General features: G+C 42.3%; 1 protein-coding gene across 5 annotated transcripts in view; it reads left to right on the top strand.

Moving 5' to 3' along the window:
• The window catches only part of MARCH8 (membrane associated ring-CH-type finger 8), a 98,568-nt gene extending 90,724 nt beyond the window's left edge, over window positions 1-7,844 (top strand). For all 5 annotated transcript variants that reach the window (XM_027878117.1, XM_027878112.1, XM_027878114.1 and 2 more), the window contains 2 exons: window positions 591-738; window positions 2,931-7,844. In XM_027878117.1, coding sequence (XP_027733918.1) covers window positions 591-738; window positions 2,931-3,235 — 453 coding nt within the window. In that variant the 3' untranslated portion in view covers window positions 3,236-7,844. The remainder of the gene's footprint in view (window positions 1-590; window positions 739-2,930) is intronic.
• The last annotated feature ends 4,340 nt before the right edge of the window (window positions 7,845-12,184 follow it).

The following is a 12,184-nucleotide window of genomic DNA, read 5'->3' as shown; positions in this document are numbered from 1 at the left end:
TTATTGATAGAGGCAGGTCTGGGACTTTAAATTGCTGTGTCCTCTCACTTCTAAAGCTGTCATCCCAGTTCTACTGTATATTCTTAGGGCATATGTATTTAAGTGCACTTGAAACACTGAAAATAAACTACGAGAGCGTCACTGCTGTTAAGTGGTGGTAAATATACATGAAGACTGAATGAAACCTCCAGAGGCAGGAGGTGGGAGCTAAACAGCCTTGAGTGGGGAACAGAAGGAGCAGCATTACTTGTGCTGTGCTGTGCGGGGCCTCACGTGAGGGTCCCTCTCTGCTGGAGCTGCCCCTCGTGGGTCAGCACAGAGTGATAACATTGTGCTGAGGCTCCAGAGGGAAGCTGAGTGCTGGAGGCCCCCTCCAGCGCCAGGATGGCTCCCATCACAGCAGGGTAAGCTGCCAGCCGTCACACCAGTGCTGGGGCCAGAGCAGTAATGGCATCTGACTTTTTAAATCCTTGTTAGGAGGAAACTGGTCTCCTCCCTGGTTTTCGCGTTTATCAGCGTTCTCTTTTCATACTCTCTAGTAACTACAATAAACACCTAATTTCTTACTCTGGTTCTGGGTTTCTTGCCAGTGGGAGAAGCTGCAGATGACAGCCAGCGAGAGGAGGAAGATCATGTGCTCTGTAACATTCCATATCATTGCCATCACTTGCGTTGTGTGGTCTCTCTATGTCCTGATAGACAGGACCGCTGAAGAGATTAAACAGGGACAAACTACTGGTATGTTACTTCCTTGTCTTCTCACTTATTCTTTTGGAATAATTATCCTGAATGCAGAGAAGATGCAGAACATAAGTGTACCAGTAATGTTTATACTTGTCAGCTTTACCCTGAGGTTGGTTTAAAAGCCCAGTTCTAAAGTGATTTGATTAAATCAGTGTAATTCAATCTGTGGATGCTTTTAAAATCTATTTCAGATCAATTTAGTTCGCACTTGTGAAATGCATGGGTATGAGAGCTAATCCAGTGTAGCCAGATACAAAGTTGCCCTGCCTTAGTAAATTTAGATTTGAATTGGAACACTTACTGAGCAGATAGCATTTGGTTACCTTTAAACTGGGCAAAACCAGAACAGTTTTAAAAAAGAGAAGAAGTAAGAGGAAGATAAATCCAAATCTTTGAGGTAAGTCAACAGGGTTTTCATTCTATTCAGTCATCTGTGAGGTGGGTTAGCACAAATTTCCAATGAAAGCCATGTTAGACTGGAGAAATCTTTATGAGTGATAAAAACTTTTTCTGAAGCAGAAGAAATTCAGGTTAATTCTTAGAACTACAGCTCATGCAACTGAGAGGAGGTGCACTGCAGTTCCTGTAGTGTCTCTCACCCCATTGCATGGATATCTTAACTTCTTGAATAGTAGGTTTTCTTTAGCATGTCAGCAGTAAACTTAACAAACTGAAATGTGTTTACCTGGGTATGCTGGGGTGCAGATTTGAAGCTGTCACAGAACTGTTTCTCAAGGCAACTGAGCTGTGACTGAATGTGGATACAGAAGGGACAGGGTACCTACCAAGGCTGGGAGCTGCTAGAAGGCAAACTGTCATTGCTTACAGAGCACTGCATGCCAGCTAGACATGCAGGTGGAAAATATGTTGCTGGTGATTGAACAGGGTCATCTGAGGAGGTAGCTGATTTGCAAGTAAACCTGCAAATCCAAGGATAATATGCTTTCAAAGATTTATCATCTCCAGGTTATTTTAACCAGTAAATATATTAGATGAACATGAATAGGAGGAATGGTGTGAATATTTAGTACATGTTATGGTGCCTTCTTTCCTCTCTTCCTTTGGATTCTAAATCTGGGGAGTGCTGTAATGAGCTAGGGGATGTGGGAAGTGTGTGTGGATTTATGTCCACACAGGGCCAAGCATATACTGTCACTGCCTACAGGTGGCATCAGATCACCTGCAAATCAGAGGCTCAAGTATTAATCATGGGTGGGATTTCATCAGTAATAAGGCTGAAGTGCCCTTCGTATTTTGGGACTAAAATATTTTCATTCTAACCCTCACTACCATGCATTTCCAAAACGACCCTGACCTGTATCTTGGTTAAAACTTTAAAGAGTTGGAAGGACATGATTTTTCTCTCTGAAAAACCTGATAGTGGGTGATTCAACATGATTTCGTATCCATCTTGTGATGGTGCTTATCTTTAAAGAGGAAAGAGACTGGATCAATACAGGACCTATGTAAGCAGAATATGTATAAAATGAATAAATAGTCTTTCATTTAAAAGCAGTTGATAGAAATGTCTAAAAAATCAAGATAAACAAATTTAGGAAAAGTAATGGTGGTAATTTTTATGACAGAGGGTAAGCTTGGAATGCTTCAGCATCTCCAACACTTCCAGTTTTGTATCAGAAGAGATGCTGTAGTTCAGATACAAGTTACTGGATCTGATGCAGATAAAATTGGCTGGTCTGCATGATAAACATGTCAACTATATGGTAACAATCATTCCCTTATGTCTCCATATACCATGTGATCACAGAGTGGAACAGTTGGGTCACTGAGTTGAGTCTCTTACTATGAAGAGGAAACCACGCCATAAAATCCCTTTCATAATTTGATCCAGTATTTGTTTAAAAACAGGTGTAAAAGGACCTAAATGTATTCCTTGTGGTTGCCTTGACTCTGTGATTGTGCTGCACAATTGCTGACACAGAAAATTAATTATTTTGTTTTTTCTCTGGTGGGGGAGAATAAATGTGATATGTGACGTAGAAGTGTTTGACTTGAAGGGAAAAAAAAAAAAAACCCAAACAAGAAAAATGGCAACATGAGAATAGTTTGTATGATCCAAACTCTGACAGTTTCCTTACAGGACGTTTTTGAGACATGCAGTGTAGTCCAGCTAATATTGACCAGGTCCTGTTTTTAATTCTTTGTTTTTATTTTCTTTCTTCCAGGGATTCTAGAGTGGCCATTTTGGACTAAACTGGTAGTTGTGGCCATTGGTTTCACTGGAGGACTTCTGTTCATGTATGTACAATGCAAAGTGTATGTACAGCTGTGGAAGAGACTTAAAGCTTATAACCGAGTAATATATGTACAAAACTGCCCAGAAACTAGCAAAAAGAATATTTTTGAAAAACCTGCACTAATGGAGCCAAACTTTGAAAGTAAAGAAATGTTTGGGGTTCACCATTCAGACACAAACTCTTCACATTACACGGAGCCAGAAGACTGTGCTGCAGAAATTCTTCATGTCTGATTGCTGGGTAGGAGGAGTGTTTCTGTATGTCCTGGAAGATTTGAATATCATTGTTTACTGCAAACTGCTCTACCTTTTAAAATCAGCTAATAGCTGAGGGCTGGCAGATGACTTTTTTTACATTTGTTTTTTTTTGTTGGAATTTTTTAAAATCCCTTAGGCATATCTGTCAATGTCACCATGGTTGCATACCTCTCAACATTTTGTGTCTTGTACTGGCTGATCAGAGAGCCACAGGATATTGGGTAGAATGAGCCTTGTGTTTGGTATCAAGCAAGCCACTAGTGAGCTGTCATAAACTTCATGGAGTCTGTTACTTTAAAGATGACTCTGATTCTGGAGTATGTGTACAGTGGGGTTGGTTGGTTGTCTGTTCTTTATGCATGATGAAGGAGGTTGTCCCAGACACTGAGGGAAATGAGAGCACTAGAGTCTAATCTACCACTAACACTGCCACTAACATTTTGTCGTAGGCAGCAGGTGTAAAATTTTGCTTTACATATTGTGATGAGACTTACAAAGCATATAGCACTTTTAAAAATCTTTATTTTGTAATATGTATGTCAAATGAGAATGAAACTTGAAAGAATGTGTCATTTTTGAAACATTTATTCGTTCTTTGCCCCGTCTATTTTTCTGGAACATAAACCTCTTGCCTTATAAAAAGAAAATTTTAAAAATTCCAGTCTGTGATTTCCAACACATGCCCACATTATCTTACTAAACATAACACTAAAAAACATTGCCTGTTTGGGTTTCCTTTAAGGAACAGTTTTCTTCAGAGGATATTGCACTTGTGACTTGTGTATGGGGAGTACTAGAATGTGTATAGTGTTCATTTTCAATACATAATGGTTTCAGTGCTCTGTTTTGGGAATTGGTTTTGCCTTTTTTTTTTTTTCCCCCCAACAGGTCAGACCATCAACACACCTGCACATATATACCTGATGTGACTTTCATTCCAAACCATTAGCAAAGGGTTTGTTGCTATATTGATAAAAATGTGAGCTGTTATGGAAAAAAAGAAACTTTGTCAATACAGCTGAAACTGGTTTTGCTTCTTTAGTGTTGTGTCACGTGTGAATTACCCAAGAATTTGATGTTGTCAGAGGAGATGCTGAGATTAAAGTCTAGGAAGTAAATATCATATTAAGTGGATGAGTTTCAAAGTACCTGCCTGGTTTTAGTCCTGATATGATGCACTATGTGATCAGAGAATAGTTTTGTCTGTGCTTTTGAATTTGAGACTGGCTTTTTAATCAGTCAGCTTTCATGCAAAGAGAGGGACAGCTTTAAAATCTGTTTACCTAGCTTTAGACAGAGTTACCCAAAGCCTGGAGTGTCTGCTGTTGATTCATTTGTCCAGTCTGCTTCACTGCACCACTGTCGACCTCCAAGCCCTCATTTAACCAAAGTCTCAGTGTGACTGGAGCAGAAACAAAGCCCCACAAAAAGTCAGCATTCAAGGCCTCTGCATTTGAAAGCTGCCTTTCCCTGCCTGAGCCCTATTTGAATCTCTGTAAAGTCAATGATAATAATCTGGTTGCTTTTAGTAGGAGTTGCCTGGACTTCTCAGGTTAAAGTTTTCGTTTACTTATTGAGATGCTGAACTAAATTCTGAGCTTGTCCAAGTTTCACTAGGTATTTTTCAAGTACAACTTTGAGGATGTTCTTTTCATAGCAAAAGTAGTTATTTTAAAACTTCTCAAAAATAACAGTAAGATATCAGTGATTTTTTTGCTTAAAATCTAATATTACTTTATTTCTTAATCGATACTTTAATGGAAGGCAGAAGGGACTATGGTAAGAGAACACATACCATTGATTTCTAAGAGCTGTTAGAGGGAAAGTATTGTGTGTGCACACGTGCCTCTGTCACTTCATGCTTGAAGCTTGCTGTCTGTGATCTTCTTGAAAAAACATGGTACCTTGAGACGTGTTAAAACATCCAGACCTCTGGGCAGACTTAGTAAAGCTGCACTGGCATGGGTCTGTGTACTGTACTAGGTGTCGGGATGTCCCATGCTTAAGTGATACAGGCAGACAAACCCTGCATACCCTGCTAGTATCGGGGCAGCAGTCTTCATGACCATACACAGTAAAGTTTGTTGCCTGTGCCTGCCATAATTTAAAGTGCAATTACTCGGGCCCTTTCCTGAGCTCTGCTGTGGGTGATCCTCTTCTGTTATGAGAACCCAGATAATGCAGTCTTGTTCTGTTTTCTGTTTTGTTCTTTGAAAGATTCACTAAATAAACTCAGGTGGGTTAAATATCAGGTCTTGCACACCTTCATCAAGTTCTTCTGAAATGCCAAGTGCACGAGGCTTGCCCATCTGCGCGACACTCACGCTACAGCGGCAAGAGGCACAGAATCAGCTGCCGACCGATGCTCAGCGCATTCTCCTCTGATCTGTGACCAGTAGGTGAAATGAAGATGGTCAAGTTCTTGTATGAAACCTGGTTGTTCTCCAGCCCACATCTGAGAGACACTGGTGTGCGAGCAATGTTCTGACAAGTTCTGATATCAGACTGTAACTTGCTGGTCCTGTTGCTGTCACTGTCATACGTGATTTTTGGTGAAACATTGTGAAATCTCATTTGGTGTTTTGGAAGCTCCATGTGGAACGTGCCAGGTAGTGTTCAATGTATTCAGGGTACTGAAGATTTTTGCTGTGCCCCTGAGTATCTTGGAATGAAAAATCATCTCTGGCAAAATCATCTGGGGAAAAATATTTGCGAATGAAAGTGTTTTAGCCAGTGTTGCTGCTAACCATTCCCTCTCCCAGCAGGTCTTTTCTGAGTGAAAATTAAGGCCTAATATTTAAATTCTTTACATTGCTTAGGAATGTTCATACCAGGAAAGGCTGCAGAAGAGATTCATCTCTCGGGAGTTCGTTTATGCTGTTCATATTTCTTATGCTGATTCTTGCTTGGTGTTAATGGTGGGCTTCTGAAGCTGCAGTTCTCTGCTTCTGCATGGTGCCATCAAATGTTTGAGAAGGCTGAATGGTGCTTTTTTCTTCTTTCTCCTCAAGAAGATGCTGTTGACTTTTTTCAGCTTCCAGCTGTGAGGCACTGATGCTAGCTCAGGTGAGCACTGTCCTTCCTGCCCAGATGTCAGTAAGGGGAACAACCAACCCCTGTCAGATCAGGCTTTCCCATACATCCTTCTGGCAGCTTCTGAAATGACTGAAATAGAAGTCTGGTCCTTGCACTTTGGCCAAAGTTAATTTGGTTTACCGTGGGACTTTTTTGAGCCCAGAGTTTAAGTAGGAGGGAATATAGGCTTAATGCCATCTACCACAATCCCTTCCCTAGATTGCCAGAGCCTTTAGTGTTATGTCCAGTGCCCTAGACATCTGCCCAGACTCCCATTCTATTGATGTAATTCCTATCCAGAAAAGCACCATCTGGGCCAAGGAAATTTACCCACTGTGTCACATTTGATCTATCTGCCAGGTTGTGAACATGCATTATGTTAGAAATACAGATGTGTGCTGCAGAAGGTTGATCCCATTTAAGAGATCATGAGATGTTAAATTCCTATGAATTCTCAGGACTTTCTTCAACTGTAAGCCTGTATTTAGGGAGCGGGTGTTTAAAATGTTCCCACGTTCTGAAAAAATGGCCAGACCTGGGCACGACTTCCTCTGGTTCAGTGTCATTGAGATGGGCTTTGCTTCAGCAGGAGGTATTCAGTGAAGGTTGAACAAGCCTGCTAGGGGTTAGAGAAGTACTGGGTGTCTGTGCTATACCTGGGAAATCCTAAAAAACAAGAGTAATTCTCTGTCCAAGCCCACTTCTGCCAACCCCCTGTACTGATCAGAACGGTACCGCTTAGGGTGCTGTAAGGAGGGGGCTGCTTGGCGTGCCACTGGTTAGAAACCTCTGAAGTGATGCATGGATGTGGCCATGCACAGGAGCTCGTTGCTTCTGCCCTGTGGGTGGCAGAGTAAATACCTATTGCAAAGTGGGACCCAGGTCCAAATTTCTTCTAAAACTGAAGTGTATTAAGATACAGCTTTCTGGTGTAGTCTGCTGTGGAGACTGTGGCCAGTAATGAAAAGGAGGTCGGTGACTCTGGGTTGGGTCCCTGTCAAATTTGAGTGAAAATGGGCAAATAAAAAAGCAAGGATATTACTGGCTGGATTTCCTTAGCATTATATTAGATATGCAAAGAAAACTTCTAAGCAGGACCTTTTATTTCGTGATTATTTTTTAGTTTTGAGATATTACAGTGTCTTTATATTCCAATGAAGTACTGAAAGCACTTGTCTTTGTATAGAAGATAACTGTTTAAAAATTGCAGCTAATCTTGTATTTAGGTAAAACATTTGTAGATAGGTAATTGTATAATGTTGAACAACTTTACACTGGCATGTGTTGTATAGTTTATACAAGACACTTCACACTTCTGCAGAATTTTTTGGTTAGTAAATTTCTAGTAACTTAAATGTATAGTTTTGTACCCTTTCATGTATGTTTGTTTTCTCAGTATTGCCACTTGCAGAGTTATTTTTAGTTTCTTAAACTGTAATTGGTTATTGGTGTGTGATACACAGGGTTATTGACTGCAGCAATAAAGTGTTTATATGAAAAACGGAACAAAGCAAAACCATTATAGTATCCATTTTGTTTGAAAAAGGATATAGAAAAAAATTGAGCTCTTCAGTAGTAGATAATCAAAGTGAGTTCTTTCACTGGACTAAACATTGGACTTGATGACTCTTTAGTGTAGCAGACCAACATAGAGTAGCATCCCATGACAACTTGATGTTAAATTATTCATAATGACAAAGGCATAGTAACCGTCAGAATAATTGGGCGACTCCTTCAGTGCAGGTGCTTTGACCTCAAATGCAGGAATCATGGGGAGTATTTTCTGGCTTCTGCCATGAAGGAGGTGAGGAGAGAAGATTGCTATGGGCCTTAAAATCTGGACCTTCTGGAATCAACACTGAGGGATGCTACAAATGCTTCATGTCTGAAAAGAAGAAGAAAAATAGTTTTGTATATGGAACAGGAAATCCTCAGCAGTTTCTCTAGAATGCATTTCTTCCCCCAGTAGGTCAAGGAAACTGCTATCTGCACTGCTGTGAGAGAGCTCATAACAAAGGCACACGTGCCAAAGAGCAAAGATGATCTGGAGTGTTGTGTCTGTAACAGACACAAGGGGGCTCAAAGAAAAGCTTTTCATTTCTGTTTCTTTTTATCTGATAATTAGTTTTTCATTTTCTTTTAGGTAACAAATCTTAAATCTGCAACCCCAGAGAGGTGTCTCCCATGCGAAACAAAAGTCTCTGTCCTATATTTCCTTGGTAAAGCAACTCTGGCTCTAGTAAATGAAGCTACTTACATAAACTTTGGAACCCAGCAAGACCTCTATACAAAAATGCCTTTCTGGAGAGATGGCAGGATATATTCCAGGGCCTGCTGTTTGACTGGCAGTCTCTGAGATTAAGAGCTGATAAATAGTTTAAGGAACAAAGCCTGTAAAACCCATCTGGCTACTGGTTAAAAAGTGTTCCTTGTCTTGGGTTCAGGCATCTCAAGTTAATTATAAAATAACTTATTTCTTCTTGTAAACCTTATTTTCATCTGAAAGAGCATTGCTGTCACTGTGTGAAGTGTGTCCATCTGAGGCAGAGCAAAGCATTGTCTCAGCAGCACATGGCACAGCTGCAACTCCAGGAACAGGATTTTTCAGCTGGTGCCCAGGAACGAGCTGTCTGGTGAGTAGCTACTGGTGTCTGGCTGGCAGGGCCAGCATGACTTGCCTCTCAGAGCAGGACAGAAGGGCAGCGGTTGGGAAGATCCACAAGTGCCCTGTGGAGGCTACCAAGGTGTCAAAAGGTACAAGTCCAGCTGCTAATTGTGAAAACCAGGCCCTCTCTCAAGAGCCAGGCTTGTGCCTGCACTGCTGCTGCTCAGCCTCCTGCACTGCTGCAGGGACTGTTCATCCTCCTCCAGTTCCCCTTCCCACAACCACCCTATGGACCTCTCCTGTCACCCACCTTCATTTCAGATTTCACTATCCCTAGCCTGTTTACCCATATCATCATGTGCTTGTCCCTTCAGTCTACTCATGCAACCCAAATTTCTTTCCTCTTCCCTCTTCCTCAGTCACTCAACTTGCCTCTGGGCAAGAGGGTTGTGCTAGGATGAACCAACTGTGTGGTTGATAGGAATAACCATGGAAACACCCAAAAGTGACACCATCCAAATTAAGGGTGAATGTCCACCTGTGATCCCATTTTTCCTGTAAATCCTCTAGGCCCCAGTCTCTTATGTTTAGGATGCTCTCTGACATGTTGGCATTGTGTTGTGTTACACAATACAGACAGAAGAGGATGCTTTTTCACAGTCTTGGGATGGATGTATGATGTGAGAAAATCAGGCAATAATATCTCATTATAGAGAAAGATCTTGGCTAAGTGGAGAGGGGAGGCAGGGGAGGTGGTTTTGGTTTTGTGGTTTGTTTTTCTTTTTTTAAGAAAAAAATCATAAGAGCAAGGAAATGGGGAGCAAGTTCAGTACATTACACAGAGTGGAGTAATTGAAAATGTTATATTGCTCAGTCAGGGTCAAACAATGGCAAACTTCAAGAATACTCTTTCAAAGTGTATTCTAGGAAAATGTGTCAGAGGAGCTGAAATCTGAAAATAGAGAGTAGACCTTGCTTGAAATTGAGGGAGATAAATGAAGTTGTCTCAAAGGCTTTGACATCAGAGGAGGGTTTGAAATAACTGAATAAAACACCAGAAGGCTACGCAGAGCAGAGGAGGTGGAGATCACCAGTCAGGGTGTGCTCATTAAATCCTGAAGCTTCAAGGAATCAGGCTTGCAATTTCTAATATTTCAAGACTTCACTAAAATTAACCTCCCAGTCACTTTTGCTGGGAGTGCCTTGCTGTGAGGTTTATTCTGACACTGTCTCAAAGGCCACCTGCAAACAAGGCTGGCCAAGCAGGCTTAGGAGAATTCATCACTCTTAGAGCTGTAGGGTCTGATGCTGGGACAGCAGCTTCCTTTGTCACAGGAAACAGTTATCCTTATGGTTGAGAGAGAATAGGAAATGTCTCAGGCTGATGACTTGATCCCAGCTGAGAGAGCACAGCTGTCTTGGAGAGTGTAGTGCTTCATATCTGCTTTACCCCTGAGCATCCCAGGATGACTCACCAAGTACCACTGTTCCCTTCCTGTGGATAAACTGAGGTCTCTAAAGCCTGGCTTGCCACTTATCTTGCTCTCATGTTTACCTTCTTGCTTTTGAAAGTGTTGTGTTAAAAGAGAAATGATTATGATAATGGGATTAGCTAAACCAGTGTTTCTTATGCCAGCAAGATGATGGTTTATTTTAAGGACCATATTATATTCTTGGTCTCATATAAGCAGTTGATATACACCAGAGAAATCAGATGTAAATTAAATCAAACTATTCCACTGAGCAAACTAAGCTGTGGTAGAAATTGGAGGTGTTATTTCAGGGATGAATTTGGACCTGCCTGATGTTGCACAAGGCTCTGTCAGGACTCTCCCTTTGCTGCTGGGGTTTAGGCCTTTGGCAGCAATCTTCAGTCTCCCAATGCTGTTCTAGTTTTGCAGTTGTCAAGTGTGTGCAGAACCAAATGATACCAAAAGAGCTGCCTCTAATGCAGCTGTATTTCTTGTGCGTACCTTGTTTGTGGCTTGCATGTCCCATGCCTCTGCTTTCCCCTCCTGTTTAGTGGCCTCCCAGCAATGATTTGGGGAGGAGAAGCCTGGAAGCACGCTGCTTTTTATCTCCCTCCTCCCCTTAAGTGCCAGAGTAGCACTGCTACACCTCCAGAGGCAGTGAGAGGATCTGCATATTTAGTGGAAAGCGATGAGGTCAGGCAGTTCCGAATCCCATGGGTCCTCAGGGCTGAGGAAGATGTCTTAACATCACGTTAAATGGGATGGAGGATCCCAGGAACACCACCTCAAAAAGAGGGTAGGAAGTTCATGGGGATGGAGAGACTCTCAGCCCCTTGTGATCTGGGTGGTCCCTTGAACAAAAGGTATAAAGATAGTGTAGTAAGTGTTGATATAACCCTATGAGACCCTGTGGGAGATTCAACTGGTGTCAGAATTGCCGCTGCCTGGATGGCAGAGCAAGGACGCGCTTTGCTGAGCTTTGCAGTTCTAAAGTTCATTTCTGGACACTGAGATGGGACAGAGGCAATTCTATGAACATTGAGGTTTATTTCTCCCCATTCTGGTGGAGCAATATGCAATTAGCACCCATATGTTCTCAGCTATTACCCCATGCCCCTTAGATTATTTATGTAGATTGGAAATTTCTGTAGGCTCTGCTCTCCCCTCTGTCATTTGTTAATTACCATGTTGTATCATTCCTCCCTCCTCCCATATTGGCATATTTCAGGAGGGCCATCTGCCCACCCAAAATGCCTGTAGCCTCAGGAGGGCTGTAAGATATGTGACATCTTCACAAAACAACCTTGTTTTTCACTGGCATCGCACAAAGATAAAACAGCAGCTGGCTATTGCTGTGAGTTCAATCTGAGAGATGCTCAGGCCAAGGGGAGCTGTGAGTAACAAGCAGCAAAATCCATGGCAGAGTTGCTGTTGCCCCTTGCAGGGAGCTGTCCTAGCCTCCCACTAACACTCGGCCAGATCAGGAATAACAGCTGCTCATGTTTTAAGAGCCCGGTTTCCCAGCATCCTACATGTGAATGCACGGACCCCACCACTGCCTAGTGAAACCATCCTCACGAGAAGAACGAGGTGGGTGAGAGATGCTCAGGGGTTGGAGGGCAGAGTGTGGTGTAGGAACGGTTCCTGCCTCCCCAGGAGAGGGACTTGGAGAGGAATAAGCCGGGGTTGGGTGCCGGTCCCGGCCCGGTGACAGGCGGGGCTGTCGGGTTGTGCGAGCGGGTGCTGGGAGCCGGCACTGCCGCTGTGCAGCCG

Source organism: Empidonax traillii, unplaced genomic scaffold (assembly GCF_003031625.1).
Source record: "Empidonax traillii isolate 1590-97213 ecotype Southwest subspecies unplaced genomic scaffold, ASM303162v1 scaffold38:size1800464, whole genome shotgun sequence".
NCBI lineage: Eukaryota > Metazoa > Chordata > Aves > Passeriformes > Tyrannidae > Empidonax > Empidonax traillii.
Note: the sequence above shows the minus strand (reverse complement) of the source record. Positions and strands in the feature narration are given on the sequence as shown.